Source organism: Borostomias antarcticus, assembly GCF_949987555.1.
Source record: "Borostomias antarcticus genome assembly, chromosome: 11".
NCBI lineage: Eukaryota > Metazoa > Chordata > Actinopteri > Stomiiformes > Stomiidae > Borostomias > Borostomias antarcticus.
The window spans coordinates 8,093,573-8,115,631 of record NC_140244.1 but is presented as its reverse complement, the minus strand read 5'-3'; the positions used below and the strand labels follow the sequence as shown (position 1 = coordinate 8,115,631).

General features: G+C 46.3%; 2 protein-coding genes across 2 annotated transcripts in view; both read left to right on the top strand.

Moving 5' to 3' along the window:
- Nucleotides 1-702: 702 nt before the first annotated feature.
- Nucleotides 703-9,066, top strand: LOC311315170 (uncharacterized protein; the record flags this gene model as incomplete). The annotated part of the gene is made up of 3 exons (XM_084445770.1): nt 703-1,450; nt 5,576-5,688; nt 7,780-9,066. The coding sequence occupies 3 exons, from the start codon at nt 703-705 to the stop codon at nt 8,566-8,568; spliced, it is 1,650 nt and encodes a 549-aa protein (XP_084301896.1). The 3' UTR covers nt 8,569-9,066.
- A 515-nt stretch (nt 9,067-9,581) lies between these two features.
- rnf123 (ring finger protein 123) overlaps nt 9,582-22,059 on the top strand; it is a 132,251-nt gene continuing 119,773 nt past the window's right edge. The window contains exons 1-21 of the mRNA XM_084445282.1: nt 9,582-9,722; nt 10,531-10,674; nt 11,263-11,350; nt 12,693-12,772; nt 13,183-13,280; nt 13,595-13,649; nt 13,955-14,040; nt 14,283-14,369; nt 14,646-14,713; nt 15,117-15,276; nt 15,967-16,068; nt 16,338-16,442; nt 16,704-16,829; nt 17,143-17,235; nt 17,838-17,925; nt 18,174-18,295; nt 18,490-18,589; nt 18,719-18,780; nt 19,722-19,793; nt 20,144-20,264; nt 21,141-21,242. Coding sequence (XP_084301408.1) covers nt 10,593-10,674; nt 11,263-11,350; nt 12,693-12,772; nt 13,183-13,280; nt 13,595-13,649; nt 13,955-14,040; nt 14,283-14,369; nt 14,646-14,713; nt 15,117-15,276; nt 15,967-16,068; nt 16,338-16,442; nt 16,704-16,829; nt 17,143-17,235; nt 17,838-17,925; nt 18,174-18,295; nt 18,490-18,589; nt 18,719-18,780; nt 19,722-19,793; nt 20,144-20,264; nt 21,141-21,242 — 1,897 coding nt within the window. The 5' untranslated portion in view covers nt 9,582-9,722; nt 10,531-10,592. The remainder of the gene's footprint in view (nt 9,723-10,530; nt 10,675-11,262; nt 11,351-12,692; nt 12,773-13,182; nt 13,281-13,594; nt 13,650-13,954; nt 14,041-14,282; nt 14,370-14,645; nt 14,714-15,116; nt 15,277-15,966; nt 16,069-16,337; nt 16,443-16,703; nt 16,830-17,142; nt 17,236-17,837; nt 17,926-18,173; nt 18,296-18,489; nt 18,590-18,718; nt 18,781-19,721; nt 19,794-20,143; nt 20,265-21,140; nt 21,243-22,059) is intronic.

The following is a 22,059-nucleotide window of genomic DNA, read 5'->3' as shown; positions in this document are numbered from 1 at the left end:
CGTGTAACCCACTGCCTCTCGTGATCAATCGCTTAATTAGATATGGGTCTAAGAAATTATTACTTAGAAATCCGGTAGGTGGCAGTAGATTACTGAGGAAACAGCAGCCTCAGCAACGGAACGACGCAGAAAAAGAAATTAGACATGCGCACTTCACAAGTACCAAGTTCGAATGTTGTTTAGAGCTAAATAATAGCTCCATGGTAGAGAGTGTCTGCTTTGAAAACTTAACACAGTATGTTACTGATTGTTTGATTTAAAGGTGGTGTTCTCGTACTGAGAGAGATACCCAGAGAAGTCGATGGCTATGCCCTCGTTGGTGAACTCGCCTGCTTGCAGTGTCAGCTAGTGTTAGCATAGTCATCATGATTATGTTAGCTAACGTTAGCAGCTAGCTAGCTACCTATCTATCTACCTGGAACAGCCCCTCCATTTCGTCTTTTCAAACCGGCCTTTTGAAATTCCTTCTGAGAGATGAGTTGTTTACATCTACAAGGCTAGGTAAGTGGCTGTAAATTAGAAAGATGACAGGTTAGTTATCTTGTCCTTTAATTTGTTTAGCTTTATTTTGACAATTTAGCTGCGCGTCCCTGGTAATTGACGATGTCGTCCAGGCAGAATGAACGATCATGTCACAAAATTTCACCGCGTCTGTTCTTGACTGTGAGTGGTGAGCCCATGCGCTTTTTCCTGAGACCGTACATGACAAAGACTCAGCTGCAGCACATCATCAGTGCCGGGGGCGGGATGGTGTGTGCAGACAAGGAGCCCAACGCTATTCTGCTGGCTAACCCGGAGGATATGCCGACTGTGGCGGGGTCCGCTGCCACTTTATGCGTGTCGACCCAGTACATATGGGACTCTGTGCAGAAGAACGAGCAGCTGGACATGGAAGACTACAGGGTTGAGCCTAGGCCAATCCAGACCAGACAGAGGCGGGAGGGGAGTGGGCGTATGTGCTACATGCCAGAAGAAGACACTGCCATATTGGACTTCATCTCCAACTACAAGCAGGCGACTGGAGGGAACAAGGTGTGGCAGGAAATGGAGAAGCAGCATGTGATCAATCGTTCTTGGCAGTCGATGAAGGACCGCTACAGAAAATACCTGTGCCCTAAAGTTCCAACTGAGGAGGGCAGTGAGATACAGCTAGACGCACAGCAAAACGACACTCCACAGCCCAGCCGGACTCACAACCAGCAAGCTGCCCTGGAGCTTCTGCCAGGGCCAGAACATTCAGCTGACTCAGATGTTCCAGCACCCGAATCTGAAACAGCACCTGAAACAAACATTCCAAAGATGGTGTCTACAGAACAACTCCCTCAAACTGCATCAGACACAGCAGCCCTTCCACACACCTCCCCCCAGCCTCATACAGATGAAACTCAAACAGAACCTCCGGTGGAATCACAGGGGCCTCCGTCCTCCAAAGCAGCGCCAGAGGAAGCAGGTTTCTGATCTCCCTTCCTCTCTATCAACCGCCCCATCCTTCTCTCCCTCTTTCTTTGTCTCACTACCCCTCTCCCCCAGCTGTCTTTTTAAAATTATTATTAATTAAATAAAATATTAACTAAAAATGTTGCTCAGAGAGCACAGACCTCTGCCCCTGAATGCATTTAGTGGCTCTGTGCGCACCAAAATTGAATGGGTTCTAAATTGGCCCACGCTACACCCCTCCACAGAGTTTCTTGAAAATTTGTGTGGTATTTTTTGCGTAAAAAATATACACAATCCACTGTACCTGTTAGGCTGGGTGCTGGAAACTCAGGCCTGGATTACACTAGTGCTGATGTCCATGGCTACGTTTTAGAACGGGCAAAACAATCCGTGATTACACACAAAAATTGCACATAAAGAGCTGTTCAAATCTCTTATCACACTAACACGCCCGAAAACACACATCACACCACCATTAAAGAGCATATCAAACAAGTGATTTACGAGTTTGAGCTATAGCCATCAAGGGTGCATTTTTCTTGGCTAGTAGCATAGTCTAGAATGTTGTGAGTTTAAAATGCAGACATCCATCCATGCCAAAAGTGACCAGCAAATACATTTCCATCCTGTTTGTGTTCCATGTCTGGTACGCATTCCCTGCTTTTAAAATAACCTCAAATCCAAAAAGATGGCCTATTTATTCCAATCTTTAATTGTTGGCTAATCTCAATCTGTGCTGCTGTGATGATAATATTATATTAGGCTACTACTGTTCACCTTATTTATTTAGTTTTTGTGTGTTGGCTGTAAGCCGACACACCAAGGAGAGGGAATCCTTTTTGTCCGTGCGTCTTGCGTCTTGCGGTCTGTTGTTGACCTGCAATTCCATTGCTGCTACCACAAGAGGCAGTAGTCCCAGAACATTAAAACCAAAAGACTCCACTGACCCCTACATGCGTAGTTTCTCTCCCTATCGGCGTGTGTGTACGGGGTGTGCAGGGGGGGGGTTGGGGGGCATTGGGAGTAATAACAATGTCGGAGAAGACCCTGTGCAAGACCCCATGGTACGCTACTGCATTATAGACAGACAGTCCTCATTACAATAGGAGTAGGACACTTCAAATCCTATAGTAATTAATTTTTGTAAAGGATGTGATGCACCAGTCGCTCTACGCCTATGTGGTTTATTTTCAGTGATTAGACTGACTGTTGACTGGCACAGCTTTAGGTGGTGATGGAGAAAGGAGCTTAATGTATTGATGCTTTTCTGTGCGTGACTTACAGTGCCAGCGCACCTAGTATAGCGTTCGTCCGGTCATCACTCCCTCCCTCCCTCCCCTCCGTTACTGCGGACTATGTTGGCCTGAATTTCTCTGTTGGCACCACAAGAGGCAGTAGTCCCAGCACACCAAAATCAAGAAGGACACCAAAATCAACCCGCCGATCTACACTGCACAAGTAGAGTAGTGGTGAGAGCAAAGGACTCCCACCCTGGAGACTGGGGTTGAAGACCCGGTGGGGATGACTTTATGGGACTATACCCCAAACCTCCACATGTTCATCCTTTCACTCCAACCTTTACCCCTTGCCTTATAGATCAGATCCTGTCCCAACCCCAACCCATATTCTAACCCCAACCCACACTAGGGACTGGAAGAAGGACACCAAAACCCACCCGCCGATCTCCACTGCACAAGTAGAGTAGTGGTGAGAGCACTCCCACCCAGGAGACCGGGGTTCCTGGTGGGGATGACTTTATGCTATCATCAGTGTAACTGCTTTAGCCACTGACCGCTACCATTAATGTTATAGAAGCTGCTGCTAGTTCTTGTGAGCCCATGAGCTAACTGGCTATCCCGCTCTTATTGTGCTGGATTAGCATTGGAAGCATTCGAACTGATGTGTCCAGGTGACAAGACCTATCTTTATTTATCAAACATTACCGTCCTACCAGTCCCGCACAGAAACAAGCCAGCCAACACACATAAGCCAGGCTTGACCTGGCCTGGTTTACTTATTTATGTTGTAAGGGATGAATGGTTGTAAACCATGAACTCAGCCAGTTATATTGGAATTAATTTAAACAGTTTCCTTTGCTTCCCAACCACCATCTCATCTACTTCGTGTTGCTGCATTTTTTATTTTATTCTTTCAATGTTTTAAGAGTGCAATCAACTTTTACCAAGAGGGCAAACTTAAGTCCATCCATCCACCCAACTTTGTCCTTGACCGCAGCGTTCCATAGGCCTATAGGCCTGGGGTTCTCGTCACATTCAAGTTTTGTCATAATATGGGAGCTATAGCGCAAGGGAATGAAGAACTTAAAATGAACTGATTAAGGACTATATACTGGAACATTTGGACTGAATTAGATTATTGGATAGAGAATATTATTCAAAAAGAAAAGGGCAGGAGAGCTGGGAATTTCAGACAGGTGTGATGAAGGAGCTATTTGGTCGGGAACACAAACTGAGCTGGTGAGCCTACCCATGCTTATAGCAGCATATCTCAATAAAGGCTTCTCTTTTTGCCAGCTACTTTTCTTTGAACAAGTGAATATTATTTGAAGTATCTATTCTTGTTTGGGTTATGATTTGAAGCGTCTACTTTTTGGAACCTGTACACATTTAATAGCCTAGAGTTTAAGTGCATCCTACGTTTATGGCGTTATTCCTATTTCCAAATTGATATTAATTATAGTATCCAATAAGATACTATATAACTCAAACTCGTAAATCACCTGTTTGATTTTTATAATGTGAAGTGAACACAGCGTTACTGTGTAGACCTATTCCTATAGTTTTTTTCAAAAGCATCTGGATCTGCCTATTACACTAGAACGCAGCTCCGGATTTCGAGCGCCAAAACGTAGCTCCGACCGTATCGATCTGCCTCAGAGAGCGTTGTTTTGGCCTCAGTAGTGTGATTACTAGGTGCAAACGTTGGTCTTTTTTTGGGGGAAACACCGAAAAACGTAGTAGTGTAATCCAGGCCACAAACTCTTGTAAATAAGGAAAAATAGAGTTCCGCACACCAGATAGCTCCCGTTAATTTTTTTAATTTTTTTATTGTTTTATTGTGGGTGCAGTGGTGTTTTGAGCACAAAGGCTCTTCACCCGACTTCTGTTGAATACAGTCGCCATCTCTTGTTAAAAAATATTTTTAACGGGAGCTATCTGGTGTGCGGAACTGTAGTTTTTGCATAGGTCAAGGTCAACTTTATTTATAAAGCACGTTTAAAATCAACCGAAGTTGCACCAAAGTGCTGTACAATATATAAAATAAACTAAAACAAAAAACAGAATAAAGTGCACATAATCACAGAATAATAAAAGGACAGGACACAAAACAGGACAAAGGATGTAGGCTATCAGGCCTCAAAAGCCAGTGAAAACAAGTGCGTTTTAAGCTGAGACTTAAAGAGCCCTAGGTTCTGTGCGTGTCTAATGTGTGGAGGGAGGCTGTTCCAGAGCTTTGGGCCAGCCACCGCAAAAGCTCGGTCACCCTTGGTCTTAAGTCTCGATCTAGGGACTGTTAAAAGAGTCTCGGAGGAGGACCTCAGGGTTCTAGATGTCGCACAAAATAATCCTGGTCCAAAAAATTAATGTTGGTGATTGGCTGGCCGTGTTTGGGCGACTTGTAGACCCGCCTCGTAATTCGGCCGCACCAAAAAGCAGCAAATAGCCTAATTATACAAAAAATCAGAGCTTGTACTACTCACAATCAGATCATAGCTCGACTTCCCAGTCTCATTTGGGATTTTTTAGAACATCTCCCTTTTTCTCTTTCCGCTTCAATTCTTCCATGGCTGACACTCACTGCTCTTCTCACCCACTTTTCCCTTAGAACTGCACACAGCCCGGCCTGGCCCGATTTATTTATTTAAAAACCAAGCCCTAAACGGCCTGAGCCAGTCATCGGGCCTCGGGGCCCTGTCGGGCTCGGGCCGGGATACAGACCTCTAGTACGTACATACGGACACACGCAACCAAAAACATGACCTCTCGCCCTGCGCTGTATCTGTCACTCCCCGCTGTGATGTGGGGAAGGAGCTCTCTTTTGCGTTCACGTTTGCTGTCTTATTCATTTGTTTATATGATTGATGAACATCAATTGTTGTTTATTGCTTTTACTTCAGGAGAGAATGCAGATGATGACCTAGTGATCCATAAAGAGACAGAGCCAATGGGAAAGAAAAAAACTTTGCAAGAACTGGGCATTCTTGCGAAAGCATCAGAGGAATTTGAAGAGGTAAGAGTCCAGTGAAAATAAGCAAAACAGCATATTAATATCATTAAAATATATGAATATTATGCCTTTGTGGAATTTGTGTGAAATGTCCCTATCAGAAAGGTTGGCTTAGGTGCACTGTAGGGGTGAGACAATATGTTGTGCCATGAACTATCGCCAGTGTTTCCCCTACCATTGCTTTGGAGTGAGTTCAAGTTAGTTCACATTTTTCCCATTGGCTATGCATTTTCAGCAATGCTTTTGTGATTTCTTTTCAGCTGTTCAGCATTCACACACATTTTCTGCAGGAAATTAATTTTTTTCTAGTAGCCACATGTTTTGTGTGTTGTCAATAAATGTTAATATTTATTATCCAAAGTTATGTGCATTTGTTTCTATTCGCCGACGACTGATAGCCAAATACGATGGTTGAGAACATTGTGACATGTTGTTAAAATGAACAGTTGGATATTATATTTGTGCAATTAATTAGTCTGTCATTTATTTCCCATATTGTGTCCCTGGTGAAGAATTACAACAGCAACCTGGAGCGAGAGGCAGGCGGCTTAAACCCGAGTTGCTTAATATAGCGTTATTTCTGCTTAGTTAAACATTCATGTAAATCAGGGGTGTCAAACTCAAATACACAGTAGGCCAAAATTTAAAACTTGAACAAAGTCGCGGGCCAACATTGAACAAATGAAAATTTTAATATGGACCCAGACAAGTTTTGCTTTAACATTGAATATGCACTTATCACTTTCGCTTTTGGTGCGCATCAATGGTGTGCACTAACATATGTGAATACGCCCTCAGACACAAGTGTTGGTGCTCCATCTGCTCAGTAGAGAAGCTTGTAAAACCCTGACTGTCCTACAGCCAGCCAGGCAGACAGACAGACAGCCGGCATGCAGGCAGACAGCCAGGCAGACAGCCAGGCAGACAGCCAGGCAGACAGCCAGGCAGACAGCCAGGCAGACAGACAGGCAGACAGGCAGGCAGACAGGCCGGCAAGAAGGCAGACAGGATTGAATGAACAGGAACAGAGCAAACACAGCGGCCGGCTAGGTCAACACAGGTGTCTATCACAGTGAGACATTACATAACGTAAAGCTTCTGTTTTCTGCCTTTCTTTTCGCCATTTTTAAGAAGGTGTAACACGGTTACAGTTGTAGTATGAGATTGCTATGACTACTGTCACAGAAGAGAGGGCGTTTCTGGGTCCTGTCTTGATTGACGCGCCAAAACAACAGCAGAGCATGTAGTATTAGCGGTGAATGCGCTGTATAATACTGGCGGGCCAGCTCTAGTAGTCATTTGGTATTGCCTCGTGGGCCAAATATAATTACACTGCGGGCCAAATTTTGACACCCCTGATGGAAATGATTCGATTAACACATTTTTGAGTCGCAATCTATGTCATAAAATTTAACAGATTAGAATTCACCTATAACTAAAACGAACATGAACTATGGCTAAACGAACATGACCTCCATTGAATGCCTTTCAACAGTACGTGCATAAGTTCCATTAGCCTATTGGCATAAGCCTTCAGATTGACGACTGTCTTTAGATAAATGATTAAATCAAACTTACCTTACCATGATTAGCCTAATGCAAAATAAATACTGCGCTGTTATAGTCACTATAGCATTTGCCTAATTGCTAAAAAGTGTGCTTTCTTACCCTTTTCCATGACAAATATGACCCTCCAGCTCTCCTCCATGCAAAATGCCACATTAAGACCATCTTTTCATTAAGTCCAGTTAGCTACTTCACATAGTCCTAAGCGAACCAACTGTCAATAAATTACACGCTGCTGTAGAATACTCGGAAGTACTTGTTCGGAAACACCAAAGAGTATTCAAAGCCTGTAAAATAGTATTCAGGCCAGCCCTAGTTATAATATCGTATTGATATTGTGAACGCAACATCGTGTATCGTATCATGAGCTGAGTGTATCGTCACACCCCTAGTGCACTGTATCCTAAATTAAAGATATTTTTGTAAAGAATGTGTTCAGATGATGTTCATATCATAGAGATTGATTATTACTCTGTGTTTGTCAATGAGTATGATGGTACTGACTGACAGCTGCTGATTCCTCCACAGTCAGAGGAGGAGACTCCAGACATGGTTGATGCCAGCACTGCATCTCCTACTGAGTCCTCTGCTGCAGAGGAGGACAACCAGGAACATGCTCCTGTCACTCAGATAAACGCCTCCAATACTGATACTGTAGCCCAGCCACAGCACCAGCCCATGTCCCAGTCTGACCTCCAGGGGAAGTGCCCTGAAGCCCAGGGTCCCAGTGAGTCCTGTCCACCTGGGAAGGCTGGGCCTGGGCAGAGGGAGCCTGTCCCTTCCAACTCCATGGACCACATGTTCTTCTTCGATGTTCCTGTTCTGATGATCGTTTCGGATTCTGATAGCGAGACGCAGGAAATGGAGACCTCCCAGCCAATCAGAGATGAGGTGGCGCTTTCTCCACTCCAGCTGGAAGAGGTGGAGGAGGCTGGGCCTGGGCAGAGGGAGCCTGTGCCTTCCACCTCCACGGCTCACACGTTCCTGTTCGATAGCGAGTCGCAGGAAGTGGAGACCTCCCAGCCAATCAGAGATGAGGTGACGTTCTCTCAGCTCCAGCTGGAGGAAGTGAAGCGCCGCATCAAAGGACTGATGAAAAAGACTAATCAGGACCTGGAGAGCGTGACCAAAGCCCTCCTCAAGACCAGTGGTGACTGGTCAGCCACCCTGCGCTACCTGATGGATGGCAAGGGAGTGGAGGCCTTCTGGGATCGCCATGACGACTGCCTCCTCCTGGCTGGTCACACCTCGGAACTACACTGCAAATATGGAGAGGAGGGTGTGGCCAAGAGGCTGGCCTTCCTGGACGCAGAGTAAAACTAATTGGCTGACTGGAGGGGGGGGGGGGACATGCTTAGCAGAGCAGCTGTTTACTGCACCAAGTAACTCTATAGTTTAAATGACTAGTCTTTCATCTTGTCAGTGGAATAGATGTTACTGCTTTCAACTCATGTTCTCCTTCTGGCACATATGGTTGAAATTATGTTAGGAAATGAACGTGACTACTCATACTTTCACACTTTCCTGTTCTGAAAGTACAATTTGTAACATTAGAAAGACGCGTCTGTCACATAATGTGAGCTGATTTTAACATGTTAACATTTTTTACATAGCTGAATATACTTAAAGTTGAATTTGTAGTTTTAATTAAAGTTGTATTTTGCATTATACCCTTTTCAGTGCCAAAAAAGGAAGAGAACAAGTGCGTATATAGAGCAATCACAAAGCCAAAGACAAAAGTGAACTAAAAGAAAAGACCAGGAGACACAAACGTATCACTACATGGATTATCATTACATAGACATTTCAACAATTATTTAACCTAAACAAAAAAATACCTTATAATTAAAATACATGTTTTTTATGAGCTTTACTATTGTTTAATTATTATTATTTTTTTTATTTTTTTTCACAGTTTCTTATTTATATGTGCATTTATGAATATGCAATTTTGTTAGTAAAATTGACATTTATCAGAGAAAATTGTTTCTCATGTTGATGTGAATCCAAGCAGCATGTTCCAAAATAACAATTGTCAGTCACAAACCTGCAAATATCTTGCCATAATGCTTGCACACTACGCTTTCACAATTATGGAGAACATTTGCAGTATGAAAATCACAAAAGGAGCAGTTAACATGTCTTAACATAATGGTTGACTCGGTAGCATTTGTTTATGATTTAAATATGTTTGCATAACTATGTCTTCTGACGGCCAGCTGTCATGAAAATGAATCACCTAAACCTGAGAGGTGGAGCATCCATTGGCAGCTTCGCGTTCTTGGAGACGAGCCTGTTTTGGACCAGTTGGTGCTCCGTGACTGAATCGTTTGACAAGGAGAGGATTGTTATTGTAAAAAAAATTATGTAAAAATTGACAGGTGTTTTATAGTAATATTCGTCGTAGTCAAGGCTGGATCAGCACTGCAAAGGGACAATTTGCTCGTTTTGGAAGGCTTTGAATAGCACCGGTAAGTGTATATTAAAGCCTTTAGTCAGCTAGCCTGTGTTAGCTTGCTAAGCGGAGGAGGCTCAACATCATTGCAATGGCTGTCATATACACAGCTAACGGGAGTTATGGTCATGGCATCAACACTGACCAGGCAGTCTAGTGAATGCAATGTAAATTAGGGCCAGGAACGTTGTTATACGATGTGTTAGGCATGTGCAGGAGTTGTCAAAGAGAATGCTTCGAAGGGTGGTTAACTAGTGTTCAGGGCTTATGGTAGGTATCTCGGCTAACTAGCTATCGTTAGCTACTTGGCTAACCTAACGTTAGCTATAACGTTCCGTGGAATATCGATGACTTGATACTATGTTGTTATTGTCATCTAGAAAGGCAGGGGCCCCCCTCACCAGCACCAGTAAGATTGATACTACTTTGATAATTAGCAGCTTGCATAGAGAGCTGTTCCGGTAACAGTTGCTAGTCTGTCAGCTACACAGCGAAAGTCAGATAAGTGAAACCTGGCTCTGCAGTGTAGGTCTCCCATAGAATTGTAAACTCCAGAGATTTTAAACGATCATATCGTTAACGTATCAAACAGAAAGTGCTTGACAAAAGAGAATCTAGGAGTCACATTAATTATATACAGCCATTCAATAGCATAGCATATACAATGGGCTGCGTTGCAGATAAATCTCTTGATGACTTTTAGTGCACCACTAACGTTACTACATTCAAGACCATAAGGAACTGAGGGGCTCCTGTAGCCTACATTATCTCCTGAGGTGTATTCTGGATTGAGTGTGTGTTGTCTTGTGATAATGATGTGGCAGCACCAGCAGTGCATGGGACCAGATCAGATCCAGCTCTCCACTGAGACTGAGGCAGCACCAGCATGAACTCCAAGGGGGGCGGCACCGCCCTGACCCGCCGCAACTACAGACTGTCCTCTGACACAGACAAGCCCAGAGCCACAGGTGAGGAGAACTATTTTGTTGACTATCTGCTATAGCCAAACCTAACAGGTGAGGAATTGCGTCTAGCCCAGTTTGGATTTGGGGGCCATTTCAAATTGCCAATGCGGGGGGGCCCCATATTGTTACCTACTGTGAGGGAAATCGGCATGAAGCTATGACAAAATGCGGCACTACTGTCATTTATTATTTCATTTGAAACGCCTGAAATATATCAAGATCTGCTCCTGCATCTAACCAGTACATCTGGTACAACTGGAGGTTGCTGAATAGCACATATGGTCAAAGACAAACACCACCATCTAGCCAGCAGTTGTGAGCTTCTCAAGCCTTTGCACTGCTTCTGAAAATGGAAAAGTTGAAGACGGTAAACTTTAGTGTGTGTTCAGACATTATTATTATGACGGCCAGCAAAGCATTTAATTCAGGGGCTGGGAAACATTCATTGGAATATTAGCCTACTCCCCCACCAATGTGTCAGATTGATTCATACACAGGCCTGTCTCTCTCAAACCTCTCTCTCTCTCTCTCCCTCCCTCTCTCCCTCTCACCCCTCTCCCCTCCCCCCGTGGGACCTTGCTCTGTCCTCAGGTATAGTCAATGAGAAGCTGCTGAGTGACTATCTGCACCATGTGTTTCCTGTCTGCAACAAGCAGGGCCCTGCACTGGCCTCTCTCAGGTACAGTCCTGCTTCAATGTCATCCTCTTCTCCACTCCTCTCCTTCTCTCCTTTCCTCAACTCCACCTCTTCCCATCTCCTGCTCTAATCCTCCCCCTCGTCTACTTTAATCCTCTCCTCCTCTGCCCTTCTCCTCTTCTCCATTCCTCTCCTTACACTCCTAATCCTATCCTCGTCTACCCCACTCCTTTTGGAGTTTGGAGACTATTCAATACTACTAACGCTATATTAACTCTTTAGGAAAGTGTCTCAATGATCGCTCAATGATGCATTGACACCAGACTAGTTCGGTAGCTTCTGGTCGACATCTGCCATGATACTTAGTCTGAGTTAGTTGAGGTAAGAGTTCGCGACCTGACATGGTGTTTTTCTCCACTTGAGCAAGAGTGTCCCAAGATATTGAATACTGTTTACTTGGGCAGCACTTGATATTGTCTGATCCGTGTGCGTGTGTGTGTGTGTGTGTGTGCGTGCGTGCGTGCGTGTGTGCATGCGTGTGTGTGTGTGTGTGTGTGCGTGCGTGCGTGTGTGTGTGTGTATGGGGGTGTTGTGGTGTGTGTGTGTGTGTGTGTGTGTGTGTATGGGGGTGTTGTGGTGTGTGTGTGTGTGTGTGTATGGGGGTGTTGTGGCGCCCTAGAGCCAGCCGCTCCATTCCCACAGCCAGGCCTATCTCAGGTTACCCCAGTGGCTCTATAGATAGAGTGTGAGAGGGGCAGCTCAGGGAAAGAAGAGCTACATACATAGTTGGCTGCAGACCGGGGATGGCTGAGGACAGTGAGAGTGAGCAAACGCGCGTGTTTCTCAATAGTACAGTAGTAGCCCACGTTATCCACCCTGACCTCGCTGACCTGGGCCGAGATTGAGAGGGTCGCCCTGCGCCAGCTAATCAGCTGCTCAGTGTGGCGCCATGTTGTTTCTGCTTAAACTTATTAACCATTATTTAGGTCTTTACTCAACAAACTGACATGTAGCAGGCCATTTTGAAAACGTTTGGTAGTGACCTACATCGGTGCTAAAACGTAAATCATGGTTTGGATCAGGTAATTAGGGTTAGGGACGGTGTATGTCTGGTTTCTGTGTTCACTGGCAGTGCTGTTCTGTGTTCAGTGTGTGTGTGGTGTCTATGGTCAGGGATAGAGCTCCAGCTGTGTTTTTTGTCTGTGTTCAGGGACACCGTGTTAACACTGATCTATCTACACGTATATGTTTTCTCTGTATGTCATAGAGGCAGCGTTGCGGTGTGTGAGTCTGGTAACTGTGTTCACGGAAAGCACTGTGTGTGTGTGTGTGTGTGTGTGTGTGTGTGTGTGTGTCATGTCATGTCATGTCTGTGATCTCCTAGGAAACCCCTGGGTTTTAAGGACCTGGAGGCCCATGTGGAGAGGCTGCTGGTGGAGGGAGAGCCCACTGAGGACAGCAGGGGTCAGTCTCACACACACACACACACACACACACACACACACACACACACACACACACACACACACACACACACACACACACACACACACACACACACACACCCTTCTTTTCTTATTCCCATTACTACCTTTAAAGCTCAATGATAACTTTTATATAGTTCAATATTCACCTTTACTTGCTATTAGTTTATGAATTGGCCTTAGCAAGACCCCCAAAATCGTTTTCATGTCATGAGACTGCATGAGACCCTGTGAATTTATTATTTTAGAATTTCGGTGTACTGGCTAGTACACTGGCGGGAAATCTTGTGATGGAAGCGGATGTATAAAAAAAAAACATCCAAAATAATGAATCCGCTTTCTTCCTGCCTGTGTGTGTATGTGTGTGTGTGCACGTGCGTGTGTGTGCAGACGAGCCCATCGAGGGCCGTCTGGGGCCGGAGACGGTGGTCCTGGACCACACCAGTGGCTTCGAGGGTCTGCTCTTCGTGGACGATGACCTCCTAGGGGTAAGGATGATGCTGTTTTGACTTTTAGAGGATCTGGAATTGTGTCAAAGACTATATGGTCAAATACCCAGGCATATGACTTTGGGGTACACTTGTTTTGGTTCAGCCCAGTACAAAGAAGCCCATGGAACAATCCCAAACATGCATGCTTGGAGATGAATCAAATGTACCTCAAAAGTAAAGCGTGCTATACATAATTAATACACTATAGTTTAGTACAGTCGGTTTTGTGGATATTGAAGTATTAATTTCATTGAATCCGTAAGTTATGTAGTATGTGCGGCGACATTGTTTTTTCCCCCCCACTACCGTAGGTGATTGGACATAGCAACTTCAGCTCCATCAGAGCTACTACCTGTGTTTATAAAGGTAAGAACCTCCACGGCACCTGAAGCATCTGTGTATTATACCGGCACTAATGTGCTTCTAGTCTAAAAGACGCGTATAACTGCAGGAGCTGCACAAGATCAGCACAACCTCAAACAATTGCTTTGTCTTACTGTATGATCCTGGATGACACTGTATAATGCTAATCCTGGTTAAATGAAGACCAAGATGAGGTTCAATAGATAACTGTGTCCTTGAAGCACCGAGCTGCGTCAGCTGTGTTGCTAATGTCTTTGAAGTTTGATTTGATTTGATTTGATGTTGTCTCTCATGTGGTGTGTGAGCAGGGAAGTGGGCGTATGAGGTCCTGATCTCATCTCAGGGCCTAATGCAGATAGGATGGTGCACCCTCAACTGCAGTTTCAACCAGGAGGTGTGTGTCGTGTGTGTGTGTATGTCATGTGTTGTGTGTGTATGGTGTGTGTGTGGTGTGTGTGGTGTGTGTGGTGTGTGTGGTGTGTGTGTGTGTGCGTGTGTGCGCGTGTGCGCGTGCATGCGTGCGTGTGTGTGTGTGTGTGCGTGCGTGTGCACACGAGCGCATTGGTGAATCTCCCCCCAATGATGGCAGAGCTGAGCCTATACCTGACTGCTTCATGGTTATGTGTGTGTGGTCAGGAGGGGGTGGGAGACACTCCAGATTCATACGCCTACGACGGGAACCGAGTGCGCAAGTGGAACGTCACAACCACCAACTATGGCAAGGTGAGCAGGAGATGATATATTTAAACATTCATTTAAAGAATCTGATCGGGCGCACATAACCCCAAGCCAAAGCCATATATGATACGTCAAACTAAGCTAACCTGTCTAATGACACCAAACTAATAGATATGATGAATTTCATGCATTTCTAAATACCAATTTATTATATAAATGTTTACTGCTTATGCACATGTATACTAGCAGCATAGCGATAGAATTGATAGAAGCTCTAGACTCTCTTTGATTTCATAGTTGGTCTACTTTGTTTCTCTGTAGTCGTGGGCAGCGGGAGACATCGTCAGCTGTCTGATAGACCTGGACGAGGGCACCATCACCTTCTGTCTGTAAGCAGCTTACTGTACATCTCCTTGCTCCTCTGCAGCACTGAGGCCCATTTATGCTTCGTAAGAGAAGTGTCGTCCAACACACAGAAATGTTGGCAATCATTCAGACATCTCATGCTTCAGCCAACGCTCTAGGCTGAAATACGCCACCTAGCCGACACTTTGCCTCATCTCTGGTAACTACACACACCAGCATAGTTGCCACCAGCATAGAAAATGTTTGATAGCCGTGCAAGGCATAAATTGGCCTTCAGTACATGTATGACTCATATCTTCTTACTGTACCTCTTCATTATGATTAAGTACAATTCAACTTGTGGTGCTGGCGTAAAATACTCATCGTTTTAAACCATCAAACTCTGTGTGTCTTCATCTCATCTGAGTCCTGTGGTTGTTTTGTCAGGAATGGCCAGTCCCTGGGAACAGCCTTCAGTACCATTAAGATGGGCCCTGGCATCGCCTACTTCCCCGCCATCAGCCTGTCCTTCAAAGAGTCCGTGGCGTTCAACTTTGGCAGCCGACCACTCAGATATCCTTCATTATCACCAACGCCAAGTGCTACTGTCATGTTACTGTCATGTTACTGTCACCGACTTCCAATTAGGTGATGACTGTTATACGTGAACGTCTGATTCTTGAAGATTTGATGGGTCGAGAGATTCGATTAGTTTAAGAATAGATATTCATACACCATGAACTGACATGGACGAGAATGTTCCGGATGTTTTATAAGGCTAGTTCACTGTGTATAAAGAAAAGCCTAGCTAGTCCATGGCCAACAACGAGCGGCCAATGGGTCAATGGAAAATCTCTGAGACGTTCATTCATAAAAAGCGTTGACTGTGGGTGCGTTAAGTAGCTGAGTGCTCACTCTTAGAATGCTCACTTTGAGCGCTGAGCGGTTTTTAAAACCACTTAACGGTCTGCTCTAACCGAGCGCTGAGTTGCTAGGAGACAAGAACTTTTCACCTGTTGTCAATCATGTGTGATTGCGAGCAGCGTCCCAACGATTCCCAAGCCAAAACGCGCCCCTTGTTTTGTTTTGCTCAGGTGATGATGATGATTATGATGTGGTGTATGGCTCAAACAGATCATAGTTCAAAACTGCTCACTTGTGCTCTGAGCAGATCAGTCTGAGCGTAACTGAGCAACCCGTTAAGTGAATTCTGATCACTGATCGCTGACTGAGCGCTCAGCTACTTAATGCACCCTGTATCTCTCCTTAACCCGTGTGACCTACGTATCCCGTGGAGGGCTACCTGCCCCTGCAGAACCCCCCCACCGCAGACCTCCTCAGGGCTCAGAAACTGCTGGGCTTCGTCAAGACTGTCCTCTCCACCACCATAGACACGCAGGTACAGTACTGTAGCCCTCATCCCTCAGCCAGCAGGGGTTATTTACAGGGAGTTCATGTATAGTATGCAATCTTATGCTGTTCAAGGAACTCTATGACCTTTCAGCCATCTTGTAAAATCTCTGATCTGATGGGTTCTGATTGGTTACGGTCGTGTAGAGGAGCGTAGGCTTTCATCTATCAAATCATCATTTGATCGTTTTAGAATTTTAAAAACGGACCCCTCTGACCCTCCCTCCCTCCCTCCCTCTCCCGGCCTGTCCTCTGCAGGAGGAGAAGCTGGTGGAGACCGAATGCTCGTCCTGGAAGCTGCACGGAGAGCCCACCATCCTGGTCACCCTGGCCCACATCTTCAACCACTTCGCCCCCCTCATGGTGAGGAAGCTGCCGCCGGGCGCTCACTCCGGTGGCGGTCGTGCTTCTCACACTGTGTCCGTCATGTGAGAGTCATGAGTATGCCGAAGGACGTGGGATCAAATCCTGCACAGATCACATACTGTATATATACATAGTTGTAGGCGCTCATTGTACTGTAAGTGGCGTTGCCAGTGGCTTTGTTGCAGATGTGCCCTTTTCTAAGGAATTGTGTGATATCGGGTCAACAGTTTAAGGCGTTGTGTGATATTATGTCCCCAGTGCAAGGTGTACCTGGTGGAGGACGTGCTGATGAACTTCCTGTTGGGGATCCTGGAGGGCGGGGGCTCGGTGGACGAACACCCCCTGATCCAGCAGCTCCTCGACCTCTTCTGGCTGCTCATGGAGGTGAAACCTGCTCCACCATCTTCTTTTGTAGAGCTTTTTTTATAGAACAGTGAGAGAAAGACAAATGTCCATCATAGAAAGGACAATACAGTTTTATTCTATTCTATTCTGTAGTCCTCGGTATTAGTCTGGGAAAACGGCCTGGAGAATACAGTTTTCTGAGGTTCATATTAGACTTTTATCAAATGAATTGAATTCTTTGTTCTTCTGAATCTGCTAATAGAAATGCAGACCTTCCTTTCCTTCCTGTAATGAGTCTCTCCCTCTCAGGATGTGTGTTGCTAGTGTCTAAACCTGCCTGTCTGTCCCTCAGGACTACGAAGTGAACGAGTGTCTTAAGCAGCTGATGATGTCTCTGCTGAGGGCCTACCGCTTCTCCCCCATCATCCCAGACCTTGGTTTCCAGGTAGGAGCCCCCAGACCCTGTTCTAACCCAGGACCCAGACCCTGTTCTAACCCAGGACCCAGAACCTGTTCTAACCCAGGCCCCCAGACCCTGTTCTAACCCAGGCCCCAGACCCTGTTCTAACCCAGGACCCAGACCCTGTTCTAGCCCAGGCCCCAGACCCAACACATTTTCCTCGAAATCGGGCCGCAGACAGGTGATGTTCTTCAGCTGACCTATCCCAGACATCAGAGGGATCGCTGTTTGTGTGTGTGTGTGTGGGGGGGGGGGCTCGGAGCTTATGGAACCAGATGCTCTCCTTTAAAAATGGATTTGAACTTCAAAGCGTCATCTAGGGACGGATTAGCTGGAGCGGATCACAGCGTCGTATAAATGAGCATCACACGGGGCTGTTCCATTTCAGACGGTATCCCCCCTCTTCTCTGGCCTCTGTACGTCTCCTCTGTAGGTCTTAGGTGCCAGGATTGGTGTTGGCCTCGGTCACATTCTGTGCAGTAAGGGGGGGGACACTTAAACCCACCGCTAGTCACACACACTCACCAGAAAGGGTCTGCAGGCTATCTAGAGTCGTCAGTGTGTGTCCTCGTTTCTGTGTCCTGCAGATCCATTACCTGCGCCTGACCACGGCCATCCTCCACCATGAGAAGTCCAGGAAGTACCTCCTCAGCAACGTTCTATATCCTGATATTAGTGTGAAGTCTGGAAAGTAATACTTTCGTGAATGGTTACAAAATAATGAATGAATGGTTGAAAATGAGTGAACAAACATGAATGAATGAATGAATGAATGAATGGCATACATCAATGGATGAATGAGATAATGAATGAATGTCAATGTCATGCAAATGATTGGAAACAAATGAATGAATGATTGTGGGCTATACATGCATGCTTGAGTGAGTGAGTGAGTGAGTGAGTGAGTGTAATCCTTAACGGAGGCACTTTTGACGTGCTGCGCTCCGTGGTTTTCTTCTACATCAAGACGCCCCTCAGGGTGAAGGAGGCGGGGCTGGAGGAGCTCATCCCCACCACCTGGTGGCCCACGCGCTTCGACAAGGAGGTGACAGCCTATCACGTTCCCCCTCTCAAACCGAAGCCCTCTGCCGGCCAATCACGCTCTCCAACCGAGGCCCTTAACGAACCCCTTCCCCTCCAGTAATGTTTTTTACGGAGCGATAAAAGCAGTGGTTGTAGAAGACAGCGGTGCTCTCGTTAACTGTCTCTAACCAGGAGCCGTGTTAATTCTCTGGGCAGGGCAAGGATGAGAAGGAGCCCAAAGACGAGAGCCCGGATGAGAGGCTGAGGAGGCGGGCCTACGAGAGAGGCTGCCAGAGACTCAAGAAGAGGATCGAAGGTGAGGTCTCCCAAAAAGCCACGCGCACAACGCTCACAATATGTGATAACACACACACACACCACACACACACATCAGGCTCCCTTGCTTGCTGACCCCCCCGGCTTGTTGCGCCGTCTCTCCCTGCAGTGGTGGAGGAGCTCCAGGTCCAGATCCTCCGACTGATGCTCAACAACAAAGACAAAGGGACGGTAGGTTCTGTCGGTTCTGTAGGTTCTGTTCTCCCGGATCACCGCCGGCCCCGTTCCTATATGAATCAGATACCTGTACAGGTACATCCTCGCTCTAGGATCCTTCCCCCCTCCCTTCCTTCCTGTCACGGTCTATAGACACATCCTTGTTAAGGGCACTACTGTACTCTGTGGTGTATACCTTTGACAAAACAAAACAAACATCTTTCAAATCAAACTTTATTTGTACAGTGCATTTCATACACAGAGGCAACACAATGCGCTTTACAGAGAGCAGTGGGGGGCGGTGGACATAGGTCCCAACCCTACATATTCCAGAGGGAAGCAAAAAATAACAGTTCACCCAAGGGGCCGAAAAAGTGAGCTGTAAAAATTCTTCCCTGACCCCTCTCTGTTTGTCTATTGGCTGAGAACATTTACAGAGCAATAAACATGGGCTATATACGTCATAAGAGAGACATGACTATCAGTAGAGTAGATAGTAAATAGTTATAGAGATGTTGCCTACATGGTAGGCCATGTGCTAGCTATCCCTGAAGTCCATAATAGGATATTTAAGTGAATCATACAGTATAACAAAGCATAATAAGCACTAAGCAGACAGGCTCCTAGAGAATGTAGAGTAAAGTAGGTATAGCTGCTAAGCAGAAGTCGGGAGACAAAACGCAGAGAGCCAAGAGTCGATTTATTGATCATGCAGTGAGACGCACATATATCACACCGAATGGCAACCCGAAACACACACACACACATGAATGACTGGAGCGTCCACCGATGAACCAGTTTCATAAGTAATATTGAACCCTCCGTTACCCCTTCTCCTTTTCTCTCTTTCTCTCTCCCGTCCTCTTTTATCCCCCCTCTGTCTCTCTCCACACCTCCCTCCCTCTCTCCTTCCATCCATCCCTCCCTCTCTCTCTCTCTCTCTCTCTCTCTCGTAGGGGGAAGCATCACGGTACATCTTCCTGAATAAATTCCGCAAGTTCCTGCAGGAGAACGCCAGTAACCGAGGGGTGAGACGTGAACACTTGAACTGGAGCAGAAGGGTTTAATACAACTTCGATCAGAGTTCTAAGTCCTTGTGTCTGTCTGTCTGTGCTTGCCTGTGTGTGTGTGTGTGTGTGTCTGTGTGTGTGTGTTTGTGTGTGCGTGTGTGCGTGTGTGAATGTGTGTGCGCGTGCGTGTGTGTGTGTGTCTGTGCTTGCCTGTGTGTGTGCATGTGTGTGTGTGCCTGTGTGTCTATGTGCGTCTGTGTGTGCATGTGTGTGTGTGCCTGTGTGTCTGTGCGTGTGTCTGTGCGTGTGTACGTGCGTGTGTGTGTGTGTGTGTGTACGTGTGTGTGTGTGCGCGTGCCCTCCCTCAGCACCCCACAGCGCTCTGTCCCCCGGAGTACATGGTGTGCTTCCTGCATCGTCTGATCACGGCGGTGAGGAGCTACTGGGACGAGGGCCGGAGGAAGAGCCCTGGCAGCATCAGCAGCGAAGGTCAGAGACACCGCAGCGCCGCGCTGCGCTCCCGGGAAAACAACCATCCATCATCACAGCACAGAACTGATGATGCGTTAGTCCTCACGCTCCACATAGTAGAGAAAAGAGCTCTCTGTGGACGCCTCACAACTGTTTGCCCCCACAGGGCTAAATTGCCGTTTCAGGGCACATATATGATGATGATACTAGACAGGAAGTTTGTTGTGTGTTGGCGGTCTTCAAGCAGCCTATAGGCCCGCTGCCCTTTTCTGTGATTTTTTTCCCCTCTCCGATCACGTCTCCAGGCTTAAATAATTATGTAGGTCTTGTACTGTAGGTCTAGTACATTTATAATGCAGTGTAAAAGACGAGCCCCTTCGCCAGGGCAATTATCTACTGTCTTCATCTGCCACTGAGGGATGATGGGATAAGCCTCTCCTTTTTGCCTTCTCTCTCTCTCTCCCCCCTCTCTCTCTCTCTGTGTTAAGTCACAAAGCTTTATTGGCATGGCGTTTCATAGTAAAAGATGTTGCCAAAGCAGAATGGCATTAATATAAATAATGAACCAATAAATAATTATGTATACATGTACATATAATAAGGGAGAAAAAGAAAAGAAGGAAAGGGATACTTATTGAATAATAATAATAATAATACAGTATATAGAGGAAATGGTAGTAGTCTTACATTGGAACAGATGTACTGTAGCATTGTGACATACAAATTTACTTTGTTTACTCTGTTACTCTCTGTCTCTGTCTCTCTCTCCCTCTCTCCGTCTCTCTCTCTCTCCCCTTTCTGTCCTTTCTTTTTTTTTTTCACTCACTCACGCTCTGTTGTTCTCTCTCTTTCCTTCTCTCACTCTCTCCCTCCCTCTGCCCCACCCCCCTCCAGATGGCTATGTGCCCCCCCAGCTGTTCTACAACGGGAAGGTGGACTACTTTGACCTACAGAGGCTGGGGGGCCTGCTCTCCCACCTGAAGAAAACCCTCAAAGGTTAGACCATCTCACACTAGTTCCACTCTCTCCCTGTGTCCCGATGCTCTTACCTCCGTCCCAAAGTGTGTTCCTCCCTCCCGATGAGCTGCCATGTCTGGTCTTGGTGTCAGCCTGGGCTGGAGAGAGCTGCCACCGCCGTTCCTTTGACCGCTGCGTTCCATCGCACTCCATGAAGGGAAGTTAGCCAGCGCATGCTTACTGCAGAGGGGGTAGCCATGGCCAGTGTGTTTCAGTAGCCAGGCCAGTGTGTTTCAGTAGCCATGGCCAGTGTGTTTCAGTAGCCAGGCCAGTGTGTTTCAGTAGCCAGGCCAGTGTGTTTCAGTAGCCAGGCCAGTGTGTTTCAGTAGCCAGGCCAGTGTGTTTCAGTAGCCAGGCCAGTGTGTTTCAGTAGCCAGGCCAGTGTGTTTCAGTAGCCAGGCCAGTGTGTTTCAGTAGCCAGGCCAGTGTGTTTCAGTAGCCATGGCCCGTGTGTTTCAGGGTAGCTAGTGAGCCGGCCCACTACATCCCTCATCTCTTCTATCACCAGACCAGGTGATTCAGGATCAGAATCTGTTTATTGCCGTGCAGTTTTTCAATGTACTGACTGAGCATGCCCACTCTGAGCATGATGGCTCGCTAGAGAAATGCCTGCATTGAGTGTGGACTGAGCCAGGCTAGACATCATCTCCACGTTGAGCAGAGAGAGAGATATTACTACAGTATGCATCTCCATGGTCAGGGTTTGTCCAAGCCGTCAGACAGACATGCTGTGTGTGGGAGAACCACTAGGGGGCGTCGTGTTGCCGTCTGTGTTTTCTCTCAGCATGAACGCCTC